The sequence below is a fragment of the Eulemur rufifrons genome, chromosome 14 (genome assembly GCF_041146395.1).
Source record: "Eulemur rufifrons isolate Redbay chromosome 14, OSU_ERuf_1, whole genome shotgun sequence".
NCBI lineage: Eukaryota > Metazoa > Chordata > Mammalia > Primates > Lemuridae > Eulemur > Eulemur rufifrons.
This window is the reverse complement of record NC_090996.1, coordinates 17,905,880-17,927,496: the sequence shown is the minus strand read 5'-3', so window position 1 is coordinate 17,927,496 and position 21,617 is coordinate 17,905,880. Positions and strand designations below refer to the sequence as shown.

Genomic DNA, 21,617 nt, shown 5'->3' with positions numbered 1-21,617 from the left:
CTTCAACTCCCCTCCCCTCCCCACCTTAGCCTCCCAGGAAGATTCTGAAGAATACACTTGACTGGAGATTCTCAACCTTAAAAAAAAAAAAACACTTAACAAACAATGACAGCAACAAAAAGCAGACTATTAGAACCAAAAACAACACAAAAAGGACTCTCACAGCACTGGCCAAATTACCAGGTGACCAGCAGCTGCTACACATCCACACCAGCACATCGACTCTGCATCAGAAAGAGCATTATAAGAACCACCGAGGCTATGTCAGTGCCACACACGTAAGAAATCTACGTTGGTGTGGCCTGGAAGCTCTGAATGCAAAAATAAGTTCGAGACTCTTCTTCCTCAGCTTCCTCAGGTCTAAGCCGCCTGGCTCTGGGGGAGTTCTAGAGCCTCACCTTATCGACAAGTCGCTGGGCAGAGGCATCAGTGATGCTGCTGAACACTTTCTGCACTGCAGGGATGCTGATTAGAAAGACGGGCCGCACGGTGGTGGCCAGGGAGACCAGTAAGTGGCACGCAGAGAGCAGCAACTTGTCTTGGACCTGGAGAGGGAAGAAGACATCAGCTCACTACAGCCCCTTCGAGACTGGTTTTAGAAGAACTCTGCTGAGGCAGCCACGAGTTAAATACGGTTCTTGGCCGCCAGATGATACCACCGAGGCTCTAGCTCCAGAAATGTCCTCAACAAGGAACCCCTCTTCACTGTCGTGTCCATCATGCCTGCCCTCACAGCTCCTCCTTCATAGTCACTGGCAGCTTGGAACTCCGTCACTTCTCAGCCCAAGAACCTACAGTCGCTCCTTGTCAGCTATGAAATCACGTGGCAAACTTCTTGGCGTATCAGCCAACTCAGGCCCTTCAAACAATCTGGGACTCCTCATCTCACTCCTCAAGATCTCTCTGAATCCCCCACTTCCTGTGCTTCATCAGTCACGCCAGTCTCTCCTACTTTTCTCACCTCCACATGCCTATCAAATACTTGGTTCAAGTACCATTGTCACTTTCAAATTAGCAAAAAGAGAAAACGTTTTACAGATTAGGACCTAATGCTAGTAAGACCGGTGAAAACAGCGCACCTAAGAGTCAGGGCAGGTAGAATTATTTAGGACAGAAGCATTAGTATCATCTCCTAGAACCACAAAATATTCCTAACCTTTAACCCACTTAACTCTACTTCTAAGGAAATTACCTAAAAGGACAAAGCTACATTCATGAATGCACGAATTTCAGAATACTTTGTAATTTTTTTTTTTTTTTAATGTAGGCAGCCTAAGAGTCTAGCAATGGCTAGGTAAATTACGAAACATACTTCTGATGAAATATTATAATTCTTTTACAAATTATAATTATAAACACAATATAAATTTATGAAAAATAATACACTGCTCTTATAAAAATAATACATTGCTAAAAGTGGTACAAAAGGCTATTTGTGATTAAAACTACAAGAAAAAATTAGAAAAATAACGATGTGTATGCTCGAGTAATATAAATTGGTAGTTTTCTTAGAGGACAACTTAACAGAATCTGTCAAATTTTCCATGGATATGACCTTTGACGCAATAATCCTACTTCCAAGAATCCACCCTACAGGCCCACTAGCGTATGTGGAGAAAGATGGACACAAAAGGAGCTCCTTTCCATCACCAGGAAAATTATAACACATTCTCACAAAACAATAACATTGGGCAATTTAAAAGACTGAAGTCGCTCTACATACATATGTAAAGGAAACCAAGGCATATTGTTAGGCAAAAATAGCTCTCCATCTAGCTATCCACTAACTTTTACTTGTAACATAAAAATGGAAAGAAGTCTGGAAGCAAGTAGAGGCATACCTCAGAGGTATTGCAGGTTCAGTTCCAGACCACCACAACAAAGCAAATATTGTAATAAAGCAAGGCACATGAACTTTTTGGTTTCCCAGTGAGTTAAGTTATCTTTACGCTATACTGTAGTGTTTCCTCTACACTGAAACGTGTTTAGTATAACCACCTTCATCCATGATCTGGATAACCTGCTGTAGCTTCTGCATCAACACTCGCTCTTCACCTTGTACTGCCATGCTATGGAGATGGCTTCTCTCCTGAAACCTCATCAACCAACCTCTGCTAACTTCAAACTTTTCTTCCGCAGTTTCCTCACTTTTCTCAGCCTTCAAAATTGCAATAAAGCTGCTTTGCTTTCTTATAATTCATGTGTTCACCAGAGTAGCACTTTTAATTTCCTTCAAGAACTTTTCCTTTGCACTCACAACTTGGCCACCTATTTGGTGTAAGAGACCTAGCTTTTATCCTCTCTCACCTTTCGACATGCCTTCCTCACTAAGCATAATTGTTTCTATTTTGATTTAAAGTGAGAGACGTGCAACTCTTCCTTTCACCTGGACACTCAGAGGCCATTATAGGGTTATTACTGGCCTAATTTCAATACTCTTGTGCCTCAAGGAATAGGAAGGCCTGAGGTCAGGGAGTGGGGGAATGGTCAGTAGTGGAGCAGTCAGAACACACACATTCATTAAGTTCATGGTCTTCTACAGGCGTGCTTCATGCACCCCAAAGCAATTACGATAGTAACATTGAAGATCACCAATCACAAATCACCATAATGGATACAGCACGAACTGTTGGAAAAATGGCACTGATAGACTTGCTCAACGCAGGATTGCCATAAACTTTCAATTTGTGTTTAAAAAAAAAAAAAAAAAGCACTATCTACAAAGTGCAATAAAGTGAGGTATGCCTGACCAACCAACTCCTGACAGTGCTTACCTTGGGAAGGAACATGTTTCAGAGGAAGGGATTAAAAAGTACAACTTTTTAAGCCTGTAAATTTGAACAATGTTTTACTTCTACACAATGAGCATATATATATTCATCTGGGACTTCGACAACTAAAACAATAAAGTTATATTTTAATGTATGTGCACTATAACTCAAAAGAAACATGAAATAACACACAGTTATATCAGTGGTAAGAATTATGGATCTGCGTAATATTTTGATTTTATAGTCAATAGATATACGGACAGAAGGACAGACAGAGAGTTAGAAAAAAGGTCTAGCCCTCGCTGTTTCAAGACCTTGGTGCTGATTAGAGGTGTGATTGCATCCATGGCGGTAGAGATTAGCGTCACAAACTGCTGCGTGTTCTGCCGATGAGCTTCGCTGCAGTACTGCGCTAACCAGTGAGAGTAAGCCTGGAGCGCAGCCAGGGACTGGGCATGCCTGCAGAAACGAGAGAAGATGGGATTTTAAAGGCCATGGTGAAAATTTATTAGCGTTAAGCTTGTTTCCACAGAAGGTAAGAATTCCACTTGCTGCATTTAGGTGACAGTATGGAAATCATTTACTTGCTCACATAGGACCTAAATAAAAAATCATGTAAACACTGTACCCTACAGTTTCAGCCAATGGTCTACAGGGTAAGATTCACGGCATCCAAGGTGTTTCCACATTAGTCCCCATATACCTACCCAGTCTCATCTCCCACCACACAAAGTGCTCACCTCCCTAACTGTGTGACTCTGTCACAGCTCGTACTGTTCCTTCCTCCTGAAATGCCTACTCCACAGAACGTCCACCCCAGCTCTCATCTGCCTAATTCCACTTTCTCCAACCTTGAAACATACAATCAAACCATCTCTCTGGGTTTGGAGTTTAAGAGTTTTTCCCTCATGTTCCCTTTTCTCTATGAAATCTTTTGGAGGTGGAAAACAAGGTTTTCCCTGAGAACGCACAAACACCAAACTCTAGACTTACACATCAATGAGGTCAGGCTTCAATACTGATGGCACAGCAGTTTCAATGTTGTACAGTTTTATCTGAGATCCATACAGAGTGACTTTGACCAACCTGTTGGCAAAGAAGCAAGTAAACAAGAACATTCAGCTTATGGACTAAAACAGAAAAATAGACAAGGTGCCAACAAAGGTCCCAAGGACAGACTTTATTTTATATAAAAAAAAAAAAATCAAGACTAGACACTTCAATTTTATGTCAAGGAAAATATTTGAGATGTGCATAAAGAATTATATTCAAGCATATTAACTAAAGCATTATTTACAGTGTCAAAAATTTTGAAAACAATATAAATATCTACTACAGAGGATGTAATACAATGTAATACAACATATACAATAAAAACTATGCTTAGACTATTTAATGACAAATAGTGAAGATACTTGCAACGTGAAAATGCTATAACAAATATATATACAAAATATATTCCAATTTTGTTTTTAAAATGTGTATCTGCTAACAGAAAAAAAGCTGAAAGAATTTTCACCAGAATATGCTTGCTAGTATTACTTGTTTTGGCGGCAGGATGAAGTGAGTAGACCATGGATGATTTTCATTCCCTACTGTTCTATATTTCCAAATGTATGAGGAATACATAATGCTCTTATAAATGAGAATAATAGCCTTTAAAAAGCAGACGTGCTCTTTTGATAGTTTACCTCAATAGGTTGACATGGACCTTTTGATAAAATTTACAATGAAAAAACCATCTTAGCTTTTATTTAAAATCATTTTTAAAAGGAAATGTTTCAGGTGGATATAATAACATATAGCAAATTATCCACTGTAAGATCTAGGTGGTGGGTATACGGGTATTCCCTATACAATTCTTTCAACTTTTCTAAAGATATGAAAATGTTTGTGATAAAACTTTGGAGAAAGAAAATGAGAGGAGGGTGGGCCAAAAGCAATATATATAAGTAACCTAAGCACTTGTAGCCCCATAATATGTTGAAACAAAAAAAAAAGAAAGAAAAGAGAATGAGAGGACAAAATGTTTCTATAATAAACCGAGGTGTTTTTAAGTTCCAGTACAATTCTTTCAGAAGCAAGTTGTTGAGCCTACTGTTTGCTCAAGGGCTCACTGTATATAAGTAAACAATAAATACAGTAACTAATAACCAGCTCTATTAGGAAACAGGAAATGCCTCTCTCATTAGAGACAGAAAGACATTCCTTTCTGAATGAAAGGGGAAAAAATCCAAGAGCTGGCTAAGTTCTCCCTTTGCCCACTCTGTACGGAAACCTGGGACCAGATCTGAGGCTGATGCCAGACAAGACAGTATTTGTTTTTCGGAGTATAACAATTAACTGGGGAACTTGTTGCAAATGCAAATCGCCTGGTCCTATCCAGCAAACAGATTGTGCAGGTGTGAAGAGGGGCCTGGAAGACAGCATCTCTGAAAAGCATGAGGCATGGGGGAATCACACTCTGAAAATGACGAAAATGACTCCTCTCTGATGGGGGACAGAAAGCAGGACTTTACTCCAGATAGAAAACCCCAGGCTTGGGCCACAAATTGGTCAGGGTTGAGGAGCAGTCAGAAAGGGGAACTTCCAGGCAGTCAAGAAAGTGAGGATGAAAGAGCCATGGTTCTTAACCTGAAGTCCTAGGAAGTCCTGGTGATAGCTAGGGATCAAAACAGTTACTATCACTAAGCAATATACTGATGTGCACCTGGTGTTTAGCTCTTTAAATCCTGTGCTGCACTAAAAATGGGCTTCTATATGTGCCTTTTAATATTTCTATGTTTAACAGTTTTAATATTAGCCATGTTTTTAGATGAAAAAACATTAGTTAAGTGAAACACTGCTAATCACACTATTAAGATCGCGCAGCCGTAACAAGAGCCTCCTCTCACACTTTATTCTACATAAAGACGAAATACCAAGTATCTTTAAGTACGAAGCTTTCAAGTCGAAGCAGTGCAGAAAGATGTATGTAAAAGGACCTATAAAATGATTCAGGATCTCTGAAATACCATCTCACTCCAAAGTTGACAAGACTGGAAGACCTATCTGTGTTGCTTAACAGAGTAAATTCAAATAATGGTCTCTGTTCTATGGCTTTCAGACAGAAAGACACGTCCCATCCCTGCTAACAACCATCGGTGCAAACGGGCCTAGCACAGGAACAGGAGGAAAAACAGAATCTGGAGGTAGAAACGCTGCAGTTTGGAAAGAGCACAACAATTGGACTCAGGAAACTGGTCTAAAATCCATATGCTTCCTCTCAGGAACTGTGTGAACTGCGGCAAGGTACTTACCATCTCTGAGACACGGTTTACTCAACAATAAAATGGTAATACCTGTCTCTCAAAGTATAGAATGAAATGAAATAAAATGTGTAAAACACTTCTGAAATTTTCCTACTATTGTATGCTGCTTTTATTATTAATATTAACTTGGCTTTAAGGGATTTAAAGTCTTAGTTATCTCTGCTTTTGAGCAGAAAATGTACCAGTTAACAAAAAATCTGGATGCCATGTAACTAGCTCTTGGGGCTCTTTTTCCCCCTCCGTACGTTACCAGTGATCTGGCTACTGGGCCAATGAAAGCATCAAGTGTCTTGGCTTTGGCCGGATTCACATCTACTAGTTTTGACCTAACCAATCTATCACTTACTTTGAAATGATCTAAATCTTCTATCATTTATACCTGACTTTTTAAGTGTACAGTGGATAGAATGAAATGTTCCTCAACAAATGCAGCTGTAAACCCTATATGGCTGTGGTCCCCAACCCCCAGTGTCCGTGACCTGTAAGGAACCGGGCCACACAGCAGGAGGTGAGCGGCAGGCAGGCCAGCGAAGCTTCATCTGTATTTACAGCCGCTCCCCATCACTCACATCACTGCATAAGCTTCGCCTCCTGTCAGATTAGTGGCAGCATTAGATTCTCCTAGGAGCGTGAGCCCTACTGTGAAGTGCACATGTGAGGGATGTAGGTTGTGGCTCCTTATGAGAATCTAATGCCTGATGATCTGAGGTGGAGCTGAGGCAGTGATGCTAGCGCTGGGGAGCGGCTGGGAATACAGATTAGCATTAGCAAAGAGGTTTGGCTGCATAATAAATGTAATGCGCTTGAATCATCCCAAAACCATCCCCCACCTCCAGCTGTGGAAAAATTGTCTTCCACGGAACCAGTCCCTGGTGCCAAAAAGGTCAGGCCAGGCTTGGGGACTGCCCAGCTTTCATTCCTGAGGGCCCTCACAGGACTGGAGAAAACACAAAAAGCCCCAGCTGTGCCATCTAGCTGCCTACTTGGATAGGGCTGGTGTCCCAGTATCAGTAGGGCTTTTTTTTTTGGAGATAGGGTCTCGCTCTATCACCCAGGCTAGAGTGCAGTGGCGTCATCACAGCTCACTGCAACCTCACACTTCCTGGGCTTTAGCGATCCTCCTGCCTCACCCTCCCGAGTGGCTGAGAATACAGGTGTGCACCACCACGCCTGGCTAATTTTTCTATTTTTTGTAGGTGGGGTCTCGCTTTTGCTCAGGCTGGTCACAAACTCCTGAGCTCAAGAGATCCTCCCACTTCGGCCTCCCAAAGGGCGGGGATTACAGGCATGAGCCACCGCGCCCGGCCAGTAGGGCTTTTTTAATGTTTCTTTATCCTATGAGGAAAAATATGAAGATCAACCTCACCAGGCTTCTTCTAATACTGTCTTTCTATCTGTGTATTAATACAAGATCTTCAATGAAATATCGGCTTGTGTTACTGAGTGTTTTGCCATGCACTTAGGCACTGTGCTAAGTGCCCTATCTCATCAATCACAACTTCCACTTCATTTTACAGATGAGGGACCTGAAGTTCAGGGGGGTTACAGGTAATCTACTCCCTATCAGCTTGTACGAGGCAAAGCCTAGATTCACCTGGCACCGGAGTGGAAACTACCTGGCAATATGCTGCCCCTCACACAAGAAGGTAAGTTTTAACTGAGCCCTGAAGGAGGCTCCGGAACGTAACTGCCGGCCTACCTCTCCACGACCGTGTGGGCATCATTGAACCGCGCAGCAAACACATCTCCGATGAAGTACTCGGCCAAGCGGCCCACGGCCTGCAGCAGGGAGCTCAGGTCTCGCAGGGAGCAGTGCAGCCGCCGGCAGTCGTTCTCTGCTGTGATGTTCAACCTGTGTCCTGGAACAGAACCCCTCAGACAGTTTGTCACAGGAGGAACCAAGTCTCAAAACAAAGCAACCCACAGGCTGTTTCTCAGTAGTAAGCAGGGAACGTGGGCACGGCCTTCACCTAAAGCTATACCCAACATGACATGTGATCTAAAGTAGAGGGGGAGGGACAGACAGCATAGGGTGTGCTACCATGAATCTAATCTGATCCCCAAGGATCCTGTAAGGATACCACTGTTTTTATACACAAGGAAGAACACCCAGGGAGGCCCAGTAACTTGCCCAGTATGGGTCGATTTCCAGGGCAAAGCTGATATTCTAAGCTAAGTCTATGTGACTCCAAATCTGCCGCCTTTTGCACATGGCCCTGTTTCAGAGTGAAATCTCCATGGGCTGACAGGTAGGATCTGCCTCTGCTAGAAGAACAGAGGTGCACTGCACCCCAGGTTTTTAGGTAGCTATGGAATGAAGGGCACAGGACTCAGACTCAGAGGACACAGACTCCCTGCCACTTGCTGGCTCTGTGCCTTATCCAACCCTCCCAAGTCTGTTTCCTCATCTTTAAAATGGGAAAAAAATGCTACTATTTAATTCACTATTGTAAGGGCTAACTTAGATTGCATTAAAAAAACCCCTCTAAGCTATAGAACATTATCCAGTGTTTGTAATCATTATGAATAACAGAGAGCTAGTGCTTTTCCAAGGTCTGAATCTTACTTTTCAACGTAATTTCTTCAAGCTGAACCAGGAAGATGCTAAGATGAAGGACAAGAACATCCTCAATTCAGTCACCTCCTTGTTTTTTGAATCCCTGCCCTCACACACATCCACAAGACAGCACAATTTTCAGGCCAGCAAAGAGCCCTCTAAGTCTGACACAGCCCTCCTCCTCAGGGTGGGAGGGAGGGGCAGTGACAGTCCGAACACTGTTCCTAGGGCGGCTACAACCCCACTACCAGCTGAACACTTTTCAAACCTGCTCCCTCCCTCTGCTACTTCACTCCTCTCCTCTCTGTAGGAGACAAGAGCCTCCTGACTGGTCATCACCAACCCCAGTCCCACGGTGCTCCATCTCCTCCCACGGTGCTCCATCTCTGTGCTCCACCTCCTCCCACGGTGCTGCACGGCCATCTTCCCAGAACTCAGACCAAGCACACATTCCCCTTAAGCAAGGTGTTCGACCCCTCCGAGGCTCTCTCCCGCTAAAGGAGGGGAACTGAGACTCTCTAGTGTCAATTCTTAGGTCTCTCAAGGCCTCACCACCTTCACCTATGCTGCTATGTCATCTGGACCCACTGAGAAACCCTGGTGCCTTGTGTCTCTGTGCCTCTGAATAAACTGTTTTTTCTGCCTGGACCACCCATCATTAAATCCTCTGCCCACCCAAGCCTCGCAAGTCTCCCCATACCCCTCAGACTCACATGGGCATCATCTCTTCCCCTCTCCCACTCCTGCAAGCCTCCTGGCACCCAAGCTTGTAAGCAGATAAACTAGTGACTGGCAAGTCTGTATCTTTACTGACTATGAAAGCCCTCGTGGTGAGGGGCTATGCCCAGCAGTCAGCACAGTGCCTGGTACAGAGTCAGTGACCATAACTGTATGAATGACTTAGATACAGCAAACTAGAGCAGGACAGGGAAGTCTCACGGAGCTTCATTCGCTCACACTGATGTGGCAGATAAAGTAACAGGCTTAACGCCTCGGATCCAACACCAACTTCCAAGTGATGAGGCCAGTAACAGTGCCTGGAACAGACCCCAAAGAAGACAGGACCCTAGAAGAGGGGACTTTGGCCAGGGTGTTGTGGCTGCACCCCAAGGAACAGGAGCAAAAAGAAGGGGCAACTCAAGGAAGGACCTTACAAGGAGACAGGCAGTGACAAAGGCCAGCTAAGTCACCTGTTCCTTCCTCCACTTGACACGGACGCAGTGGCTTGGCGCAGGAAATGGCACTCAGCCAGCAGGCAGCCCTACAGAGCTGGCGGTGGGCAGCTAAGGAGCGAGAGCCAGTTCCTCCAGCCAGAGAAAGAGGGTGGCCACCCACACCTCAGCCAGATGAGCCCACAGAACAAACAGAGGTACTTTTGGTCATGCTTGGTCATGCGAAAGGGACACTGCCTCCGTGGGCCACAGAATGCAATGGCCCTAATCTCCCAGTTAGATACCTTTTGAATGTCAATGGGATATTCAAAGTCATAGCTATGCTCCAGAGTCAACGTCTCCTGTTGCTCCTTTGCTTACCAACCAAACCTGAGGGCTCTGTGGGAAACTAATCGTTATGAAAACTACACCCTGAAATTGGGTACGGGAGCAGTATAGGCCCAAAAAGAGGTGAGGCCACCTTTTCTTTCAAAGAGCCACGTGGAAGCCCCTCATTCTTCCCGTATGCAAACCTTCACTTTCAACTCTACCTCCCCACCAAGCCTTACCCTGTTCACTAGTTTTCAACGTAATCATTGTACTTAATACCTTAAACTAAATACCCTTGGGAATACCTAAGAACTAGGTTCTTAATCATTTTAAGCACATAAGGGGAACATTCTGTGTTTCTCCTTTAAAAACCAAACCCAAACACCACCCTAAAACCAAGTTTCCATTTAAGTATGGACCTTAGAGAGCTGAGAAGGCATCCTGCCCAAGCTGTGCCCTCTCCCCTTTGCCCTTGCACTTCCCCATCCCCACCTGGCCCTCAGTCTCTCCCTGGACAGCTGCACTAAATGCTAAGGAACGCAGTGCCTCCTGAGGGGGCCCTTCCGTCTTTGGACAACTTGGTCAAAAACAGAAAAAAAAAATGTCTGTAATTCCTCCTTACTCTCCCTGCCTTCTAGGGTAGAACACATAACTGGCCAGAGCCTGCTGACACATGACAGCCAGGGGGAGATGCAAAGACAGGGGTGACATCCTTCCAAATCTCCTCCTGGCTTAAACAGCCCTGGGTCCCTTCCATTTCCCCTAGTACCCTCCTTCTGAGAATCCTTGCCCTCCTGATCACTCCCTCTAAATGTGCCCTAGCAAAGTGCAGTACCTAGAATGAGAAACAGCTTGGAAGTGCTGTGTATGTTTTAAACTACTATCTGAACCACACAAAATTCCTGATATTTGATGACTTCTAACCTAACAAAACTGTAATTCCATATAATTCAACTTCACACACATATGCCATTTAAGGTTTGTGTTAATCTAAACTGTAACTGGTTCTTTTCTGTTCTGCTGCAAGGCAGACAAATACATGGGCAGTAAGTACCCCTAATCAAATTCTCTACCCCTGTCACTCTCTAGCCTAGAAACCTAATATCACCACAGCAAAATCATGCAAGGCACCAACTAAACTTGAGGGGGCAGGACAGAGGCCCACTGTGAAAAGCTGTTCAGATCCACCCACATTTTCCTCTATTTGGCTAAGGCTTAGATTTCTTTCCTCCCCAAAACACAGAACATCTGCAAAGTAGAACAATCACATGAGAATAATTCTACATATAGGTTTAGAGGGACAAAATATAATGGCTACGCTAGTCCTACCTTCCATAAATCATTCTGAAGCTGTCTAGATGTGCTCTAAGCCACATCCAAAGAATAACTCCTTGGCAAATCACTGCCCTGGAAAAAAACCTTTTTTCTTTTTTGAAGAATCTGAAGGACAAGCCAGAACAAAAAAACAAAAAAACAAGCCTAAGTAGTCCCAGCCACTCAGGCTGAGGAAGGAGGACCCAGGAGTTGGAGGTTGCAGTGAGCTATGATGACACCACTGCACTCCAGCCTGGGCAACAGAGCGAGACCCTGTCTCAAAAAAAGAAAAGGCCCCCCCCCCCAGAAAAACCCCATAATTTGGTTTTCTCTTTTGAGGGGGGTGAAGGAGATAGAGGTATAAAAATTAGTATTTGAAGTACTATACCCTAAAGAACAAATAAATCATAAATGAACCCAAGCAGAACAGAAAATCTAAGTCTAAAAGTCTTATATATTGTAGCTGAAACAATCTCTTAGGCAGGAAAGCTTGCAAGGCTAACTAGAAAAGTTAGAGGGGTTACTTAACACAGAAATACTGCCTCAATGAGGAGCGGCAGAAGCCAAATACAGAACGGATACTGTAGCACATAAATGTAAGGACATAAATGCTGTATAAGAAAAACAACCACCAAAGAGAAGGTTTCTTAATCCATATCCAGTAGGAAAGACAAACAGGAAGAGCAAGGGATGACCTGCCGGGAGAGAGGCACACAGCACCTTATGTGCCGCAGCAACACCACAGGCTTTGCCTTTGGTCTTTACGGAGGAAGTAGAAAGGAGACCAGCAGCAGCAGAAAGAAATAGTAAGAAGCACACAGAATCTTCTGAATTTGAATGCCCTGACAACAGGGGTGGGGATGGGCTGGGAGGCGGGGGCGTCCTTGCTGGGCAACAACTCTATAGGTCTCACTGCCGGCCAAAATGTACACCCTATTGCCATAAATGATCACAGTACCAGGACAGGGCAAGAATCGTGGCTGACTCCCACTTACGCAGGTTCCACAGGAAACCCAGGAATTAAAGGCTGGGCTAGAGGGTAAATGCAAATGAAAGGAGGGGCCATGAACTATGGGGAAAAGAGAACATGGCTCTGCTAAGAGGCAGTGAGGCTACCACAGTAGGGAGGTTGTTTGAGGGGGTAGATGACTATGGGAACCAGGGAACTCAATGTACCAGAGTTTCAACTTTTTAATAGCCTTTGCCTTGGAAACTTGGCTTGTGAGCCACCAAGGGATGGGGGAATGCTTCATCATGGACAAGAGAGCTCATTTTGAAACAGGAAATAAGTATTTCTCTAGCCTGAGAGGTTTTGCCATTGGAGTACACACCAAGGATCAGTGTTGAGATGAGATTTATAAATATCTAGAAGAGCCAAATGCTCTATGAAATTGCAAGTAAACAGGCTTCAGTGAGAGCAGATATATGGTATTTTATTTAGAGAAAAATAAGCCAAATTATCCTCTAGGATGAGAACTATGAGTTATTAGTTATGTCTCAGAAAAAGGATTTAAGACTCACTGCAGATTTTCACCTGAAGATAGACTCAGCAGAATGTTAAAAAGTCAACTACAATATCGATTTGGGCCAGCAAGAGGGCTCACACCTGTAATCTTAGCACTTTGGGAGGCCGAGGCAGTAGGATTGCTTGAGCTCTGACATCCAGAGCTCAAGCTTGAGCCTGAGCAAGAGTGAGACCCTGTCTCTACTAAAAATAGAAAAATTAGCCAGGTGTCATGGCACATGCCTGTAGTTTCAACTACATGGGAGGCTGAGGCAGGAGGATCACTTGAGCCCAGCAGTTTGAGGTTACAGTGGGCTACGATGACGCTACTGCACTCTACCCAGGGCAAAAGAGCGAGACTTTGTCTCAAAAAAACAAACAAACAAACAAAACACCAATCTGGAAACCTAAGGGTCAATTTGGGGGAGGGAGGGAGGGGTCAAGAAGACATGCTTGATTTTTTTTTTTTTTAAATAGCTCAAGCACAATTTAGGGTCCTGAGTACACTCTAAATTGAATAGTGGCCCTGAAGGAAAGACCACCTGGGCACCATTATTCCAAGAATAGATTCCAGAAACATCTGTAGCACTTTTACACCAATGATTTTCATTAGTGTTGACAGCACATTTTAGAGGCATGTTTGTTTTGAAAAGTGTCTTTTTAAAGTTCTTACCCTGTCTACAAAGCCAGGGCCTGTACTTGGGTCATGCCAAGTCCCATCAACCTCCTGGGGCCCATTTGATTATTTAGAAGCTAGTATAGCCATGGAAACAAGCCGTCAAGGGCCACCAAGAAGGGCAGCCTCAGAAAGAGCCTCCCTTGGCGGTTCTGCCATGAATAACAAGCTCATCCAGGAGATGGGCTGCACTCTGGGCATCTCTGTGTGAGGCTGAAACAACAAGAGTTGCACAAAAGAGGGGCTGCAAGCCAGGGCCAGGCGTGACTCCTGTAAGAAAAACACCAAAGCAGCAGCACTGTGAAGTGGCATACGCAGGTGATGGGGTGGGGAGGGCATGTGTGCCTTTAAGTTTCTGGTGTTTTCAGCTGGCAAAGATGAGTGTCAGATCCCAGTTATTTCAACTTGCTATCATTCCCCATTATACCATCTTGGGATTAGTACTAATAAGCTGTGAAAACCAATCTCCTCTTCTATAAAATAGGGGTGACTAGTAAGAGTATTTACACCTCACAGGACAATTGGGAAAATTAAATAACATAAGTGAATAACACAGTACCTCGTATGCAATGAGAGCTCTACAAAAAGAAGCTATTATCATCATTATTACCAACAAAAACAAAAAATGCTAACCCCAAACCCCAAACAGGTAGGGCCTGTGAATGGCAGCCAAGAGCCTTCCCAAGCAGCTACACTCAGGCTCCCATGGGCCGTACAACAGGAGAGCTAACGATCACTAACTACCCGTGTGCACCACCATGACCCTGCCTGCTCTGGAGCTGCTACGATGCCCTTCTGATTCTAAAAACCAGAGAAGAAACAGCACATCACAGGAACGTCTAAGGCCATTTTCTTTCTAGGGTACTTGCTGGTGTAAAGGACATAAGGAAATATTCTAGAATTTTTAGTAAGTCCTATCTCTTTGCTCCAAATTAGCTTCTTTTCCAGACACTTCTTTAGAATATACTGTCATAACCTCGTATTTTACCTTCCCCACAGCTTCTCTTTATCACTAGTCTTAAAATTTTCCCTGTTTACAAGTGGGGAGCGGGGGGCTGCAGGGAAGAAATGTTCTGACAGCAAAGGTGGCACTAATGAAATATTAGTCTAATGGTTTTTGCAATGTTTGATTAAATTAGAAAATATTAGCCAGTTTACCTGACCCCGAAGTAACTATAAACTGCTGTAATCCCAAATAAACTTCTAAATTGTCCTGAAGAACTGGGAACTGAAAACAAAGAAATAAAGATTTTTTTTAAAAAAAATCATAAACCAAGTTTAAACAGCATTTTAACATTAAAACATTACAAGTATGGGGCGAGGGGCAGCATCAAAAACTTTTCTCTGGGAAACTTTACAGTAGCTGAGAAGAGGTGGCTCCCCTGCAGTACCCCCAACAAGCTCTCTAATTGAGACAGATCATCAATGAACACACAGAATAAAAAACAATGTATCAAAAAAGTTTGATACTTTTTTTTTAAGGAAAGCTAAGAAGACTAGAGTATGACTTAATTACATGCCTAACTGAGGACATCAAGTTCCCAAATGATCTACACCTTCTAGAGCTGAGACAGGGCCATATCTCCCTTCAAATCCAAGGGGACCCCTACCACCCTTGAGAGAAATATCAGACAGGCCTTATTAAAGTGCATGGCAAAGTGAAAAGACAGGCCAAATTATTGCAAAATCAGTTTCCCTTGCTCACGTAGCAGATAGAACTTCATAATCGGAGTTGTGTCTTTCTTTCTAAAGCTGCTATGCTCACCATTAAGATAAAAACAAGACTTAAATATGACTGGCCCTTAAGAAAGGCAAATGGCAAAGTAAAATGGCACTTTCCACGAGAGAACACAAGATAAAGCTGGGCTGTAAATATGAAAGCTGACCCCAATAAATTATCTTGCCTTTGAAGAAGAGATGGATTTAATGAAATCTCTTCAAATAATAAGTACTACTTAATGAGTGAAATCAGCCCTTATGACTAAAGATTCCAGCACATAAACACAGGCAGAGAGGCCTAGCAATTTGCCAAGGGTAAGCTTTACAAAGACTAGCTTGTCAGCAATATAGCTTAATAAATGACATCTCCTGCTTGGCCTGGCCACTTTCGAGATACTGATGAAGGCATTAGAGGCGCTGATAGCATTCACATTATATCTAAGACTAAACAGGGATTCCAAAAGTTGACAAGATATTTTGTAAGAATGTTAACATCTGATAAATTTGAGGTTATGATAATTATTATTCTGTTTTTTAAAAATTCATATATATATTTATATATATGCACGATATATGCACGCCATGCTCTACGTACAGGGACATAATTAGACTATTCAATCCCCTTCAAATGGTGAGTTACCAGTGTTGAGAAGGCGTGTGTGGGAAGGAGCTCCATCACTTTGGCCACCACCTCCAAGCTCTGACGTAAGTACCGCTGCCACTCCGTCTGCTGCTGTGGGGGAAACACAAAAGAATCAGCTCTCCCAGGAAGGCACAATCTTGCCATCTTCCTTGCCAACCTCTCCTTTGCCTCAAGACAAAAAATTTTGAAGAAATGGAAAATGATGCAACCAGGTTATTTGGAACTTTTAAAAGGTCAAGCTAAAATATATTTTTTAACAATGAATTAATTTCATAAAAAGCTACCTCCTCAGAAAGCAAAGGATCCATGTAGAACAACCTACTTTTCCCCCTAGCAAACAGAGACAGAGAGGCACTTGTAAAAGGCATCGGTCCCCCCGACATGAACTGCACTCCCATGCATACAACTACTGACTCGGCCACGCAGAGTGTGGCCACAGACAGCCAGCATCAGCATCCCCTGGGGGCTCATCAGAAACACAAATTCGGTGGTCCCTACCCCAACCCTTCAGAATCAAAATCTGTTTTAACTAGCTGTTCCAATGACTCTTATCCATGATGAGGTTTAAGAAGCAAGACATATCATTCCCCTTGTGGGAGATGAGGAAATTAAGGCTCAGAGACATTCTAGACCCAGCCCTCTATTTCCTCCGTGCCCAAGGTTGCAGAGATTCAAATCCAGACCATCTGGTTCCAAGTCCACAGGGCCTTTTTAACCCAAACATGGCTACCCATAAGGTCCTGACCATGCCATGGTCACTCTTGTTTTGAGAATGATTAACAGTTACTCTAAAATTTTAAAGTGCCTGGTGGTTAAGAAAAAAAACCTGGAGTTCTGTCCCTAAAGACATTTTCCTTATTAATGTTGGGTATATCAGCATCAATAAAGACTGATTTTAAGAAATAGTTTGTAGAATATACTCAAAATAGACTTCCTTTCATTCTAGCCTTATTATTTATAAGTATCTCTTTCAACTATTTCCACCAGTATTGAACTATCATTTGTTGCCCAGGGTGGGGAGCACAGGTGGGGTGCGAGGAGGGGAAATACAAAGGACAGAGATCTCACTAAACTGCTTTTCATTGTACATATGGTTTCTCTACTTAAATCTCTTGTCCATATAGGTAAAAATGCCTGTAAAACATTTTTTATAGTCAATAAGCCCAAAGGAACCAGTAGGAGATAAAAAATTTTTCAAATGTATAACTTAAACTGTAAAGCTATTCTGTTTTAAGCATGGTCTCTGGAGCAGAGGGGTTGCAGGTTCCAAGTCTCCATTCTGACTCACATCACAATGTGACAATGACGTTAAGTCAATTAGGGAATGCCACTCACATCGTCATCCAGAGTCTCATCATCCAACTCCTCCAACTGGGCCTGGTTGTATCTGAACTGGATTCGATTCAACACCTCTGTGAGCAAGAGGACCAGGGCATCTTCGTACCTACGGGGCAGGAAGAAATTCAACATCAGGTGAAAGGCGGCTTTTAGCCTAGGATTTCAAAGATGCCTCCTGCAATATAAAGGGAATGGTGTCCATGTTGGATTACCACGCGTAAGAAGCATCTAAATTCCTGATGCCTAGTTCATGGGTCAGCAAGCGTGTGAGTGGAACAGCAGCAGGGGTATGCATTTAACTATGTGCCAAGCACCATATACCTTCCCAATGGATTGACCCGTGACATAATACCCTTCTTTGTCTCCCGTAACAATTTTTATCTTAAAGTCTATTTTGTCAGATATTAGTATAGCTACTCTAGCTTCCTTTTGGTTTTTGTTTGCATGGAATATCTTTTTCCATCCTTTTAATCTATTTGTGTCTGAATCTAAAGTCTTTTGTAGATAACATGTAGTTGGATCATGGTTTTTAAATCCATTCTCTGCCTTTTACCAGGAGAATCTAATCTACTATATTTAATGTAATTGCTGATAAGGAAGGATTTCTGTCTTATGTTCCTCAATTTCTCTATTCTGCCTTCTTTTGTGTTAAATTGGTATTTTCCAGTGTAGTCTTTTAAGTCCTTTGTCATTTCTTTTATTATATATTTTTAAGTTATTATCTTGGTAGTTGCCCTGGGAATTATATGTAATATAGATAAATATCATTTAATTCAGTAATTCAATGCTTTTAACAGCTGTAAAGTATAAATGGTATCAATATTTTTCTCATGAGGAAGTTAAATAAATTGCTGAAAGTCACAAAGCTAACTATTTTGAACCCATGGCTCCTTGATTCAAAATCTCACATTCTCTGTACGTATAAATCACCAATGGGTTTTGAGCCTGCTCTACCCAACCCTCAAAACCTAATCTTAGATCAATTTGAAGAAGACTTAGAAACTAAAAGAAGAAATGGAAAAAGCCTGGGGAAACCCTGACCCTTTGAGCTGTATCTAAGAATAATTTCTCAAAGAAAATACTCAGAGCCCTAGGTTTGGATGTTTCCCACATGTGATAAGAACCTAACTCAGAAGATACCAAGTTATTATATGCAACAGTTGCTACCACAAGGACCAAAAAACGACTCATTTGCAAAAACAAATCATGTCGCCTAAATGCTCCCCTGTCCTGAAATGCTTCTAAGACAAGTTAAGGGACTGCTTCCACTCATTAAACAAACCACCCACACTGGTTAGTGAGCTCTCAGCACCCATCTACCTGCCATACTTTGTTGCGCTGGGGCTGAGACTACGGAAAGCACCTTTCTCCCCACTCTGTTAAGTTCTGTCAACGGGGACACTGAAGGAACACTGGAAGGCAGAAGGAGGGGCAATGGGACTTCATTCTTCCTGTGGGCTGGCTGTCCTGGCACTGCTGCCCCAGCAATAGTGACCTGGCAGCAGCGAGTGGCTCTTCCACTTTCCCAGAACCAATACCCTACACCCTCAGAGGTGCCAGCAGCAGCCAGGCAACACCCTCTCCTCAAAGGAATGGGTCCCAGCTCCATGGAACCCTTCCTCTGGGCTCCTGCAGCAGCTGGGTGGGCGCCCCAGCCTCCCTTCAGAGATCTGAGCCCAGACTGCATGGGGCCCCATCCCTCTGATCATCTAGATTTTGCTAACCCCAACCTCTTTGCTTTGTACCCCTAGCCTTCCGGGTGGAGCTGCTTCCTGTAGTTATCATGTGTTTTCTCAGTGTTCCCTTTTTGCTTTTCTAGTCCTCTAAAACCTATTTCATCAATTTCCTACTTTGAATTCTCTGTTAATTTAGTGTGGTTTCTGTTTTCCTGGTGGGACCCTAATACACCAACCAATCTAATACAATGAGTACTGGACAACAAGATAACCAAAGCCAAAAGACATCGAATGCCAAGACCAAATACAGTCCACCTAATCTAAGTAAGAGCTACAATCCCTGAGATGAGACTCCGTAGAGACAGTCTCCTGACCACTTACAAACACTCCTGGACTCTCCTATTTCAGAGTTCCGGAGGCACAACAGCTCATTTCTTAACTAGAGACAGAGACACTGGCTACCCACCCCACCTTCAACAATGACTCCCTCACTGTTTGCAAATGATGTAACAACCTAACAAATGCCAGTCCTAGAGCATGTCCTTGGCAACTGAGCATGTCCCAGGAAAGAGCACTGGCAGGAAAAATTCCTAATAAAATTGGCAACATCTGTGGGAAAAATCACCCACTAAAGTCAAAATCCTACTTCAGAGACTTCACAAAAAGTAAGATCAAATGCTTACATTTGCTATTTATTCAGGACATAATTATTAAAGTGACAGAAATTTCACGCTATAAATTGCTATGACAAACCAAAACATTTTCACAATTTTGCTAGGAAAGAAAAATCTACTGCAGACCAGAGGATGGATGGATTCTGTCACTGATAAGTTGTCTTGCTAAACTAAAAGGAAATTTAGAAGCTATAAATGCAAAGGATAATCCTAAATTAGACCTAAAATCCTAACTGGCAGTTGGCAACTCTGGCTGTAGAAAAACAAAAACAAAACACTTAAATTAATCCCAAGCTAAAGGGCATATAAATAATTGACCTCCCAGAGTGTGCGGTGGGAGCCGGGGACATACGTGGATATGGCAGATACTGGCCTGCCCAGTAACCCATCATCCCCTTCTTCCTTAGTAAAAGAACACTGGCATTGAGGCCAATTGAAAGACCACACTTCCCAGCCTCCTTTGCAGATAGACAGGGTGGTCAGTGAGACGCTAGAAGTCGTCAGCGGGTGGGACTTGGGAAAGCTGTTTTAGCCCAGGCTATCCCACTTTTCATTCCTCCTGCATAAATCATGGGTGTGCGGTCTGCAGCACCATGCAGCACCCACCTTTGACCACAAGGTGGCAGTGGAGAGGAAAGCCATGCCTAACACTGGTGGAACAAACAGGTGAAAGGATCCAAAAATTACCCGACAAAGAACAGAGACACTATTTCTCAAGGGAAAGACAATCAACAGATACCAACCTCAAGATGACACAGATGTTAGAGTTAACAATGACTTTAACGCAGCTATAGTAACAGTCGTCAGATGGAAGGCTATGGACTGAATTGTGTTGCAGCAGCCCCCCCCACCCCCACCTCCAATTCTCATGTTGATCCCTAAACTTCAGGGTGACCGTATGTGGAGACAGGGCCTATACAGAGGTGATAAAGGTTAGGTGAGCTCATGGGGTAGGACCTTAATCCACTAGGACTGATGCCCTTGTAAGAGGAGGAAGAAACACAAGAGAGCAATCTCTCCACGCGTGCCCGGCGGAAAGACAACATGAGAACACAGACAGGCCCACCACGAGAGTTCTCCCCAGGACAGAAACTGAATCTGCCAGCACCTTGATCTGGAACTTCTAGTCTCTAGAACTGTGAGAAAATAAACTGTCGTTTAAGCCACCAAGCCTGTGGTGTTTTGATAAGGCAGCACAAGCTGACTAACAGAGAAGGTGAACGATACGAGAAAGAACCTGGAACTTCAAGAATGCAGGAAAAGCAAGAGAACTGGCAACTGTCTCAGTAAACATAATAGACTATTCCTCTCCCAAGATCTTTAAAATATGGATGATGGGTAAAAGCATAATTTAGAATGTTGCCTGATGGGTTTTCAAAGTGTGTAGATGGAAAACATACGGCAACTGCAAAATACAGAAGGGAGGGTAAAGGATTCTATATGGTGGTGAGGTTTCCATATTACACTTGTGGTGAAATGTTAATGTGAAAAGTTAAATATATATAATACCCAGAGCAACCATTAAAATACCCACATAGAGAGATACAGTCAATAGATAACATCAAAAAGGAAAACTACATGTGTATACAACTAACATCAGGGGATCAAAATAAATGAAGCAAAAACTGATAAAACTAAAAGGGGACAGATAAATCCACAATTATACCTAGAGAATTCACCTCTCTCAGTAATTGATAGAACAAGTAGGATAAAGGAGACACGTGCAACCAATCTGACCTAACTGACATTTACAGAACACTCTACCAACAACAGAACACACATTTTTTTCAAGTGCACACTAAACAATCTCCAAGAAGACTGGGGTCACAAGACAAACATGAAAAAACGTAAAAGAACTAAAATCACACAAATTATGTTGGCAGATCTTAATAAAATTAACTAGAAAACAATAACAAAAAAGATATATGGAAAAGTTCCCAAATCTTGGGAAAT

At 43.0% G+C, this 21,617-nt stretch overlaps 1 protein-coding gene across 2 annotated transcripts in view; it reads right to left on the bottom strand.

The window, feature by feature from the left end:
• XPO6 (exportin 6) overlaps window positions 1-21,617 on the bottom strand; it is a 95,125-nt gene that overhangs the window by 12,763 nt on the left and 60,745 nt on the right. Inside the window, exons 10-16 of one of the 2 annotated variants that reach the window (XM_069486774.1) lie at window positions 17,312-17,420; window positions 15,974-16,066; window positions 14,773-14,842; window positions 7,782-7,941; window positions 3,765-3,857; window positions 3,086-3,230; window positions 399-545 (exon numbers count right to left, since the gene is read on the bottom strand). In XM_069486774.1, the coding sequence (XP_069342875.1) occupies window positions 399-545; window positions 3,086-3,230; window positions 3,765-3,857; window positions 7,782-7,941; window positions 14,773-14,842; window positions 15,974-16,066; window positions 17,312-17,420 (817 nt within the window). The remainder of the gene's footprint in view (window positions 1-398; window positions 546-3,085; window positions 3,231-3,764; window positions 3,858-7,781; window positions 7,942-14,772; window positions 14,843-15,973; window positions 16,067-17,311; window positions 17,421-21,617) is intronic. The other variant, XM_069486775.1, reaches the window with a different exon arrangement.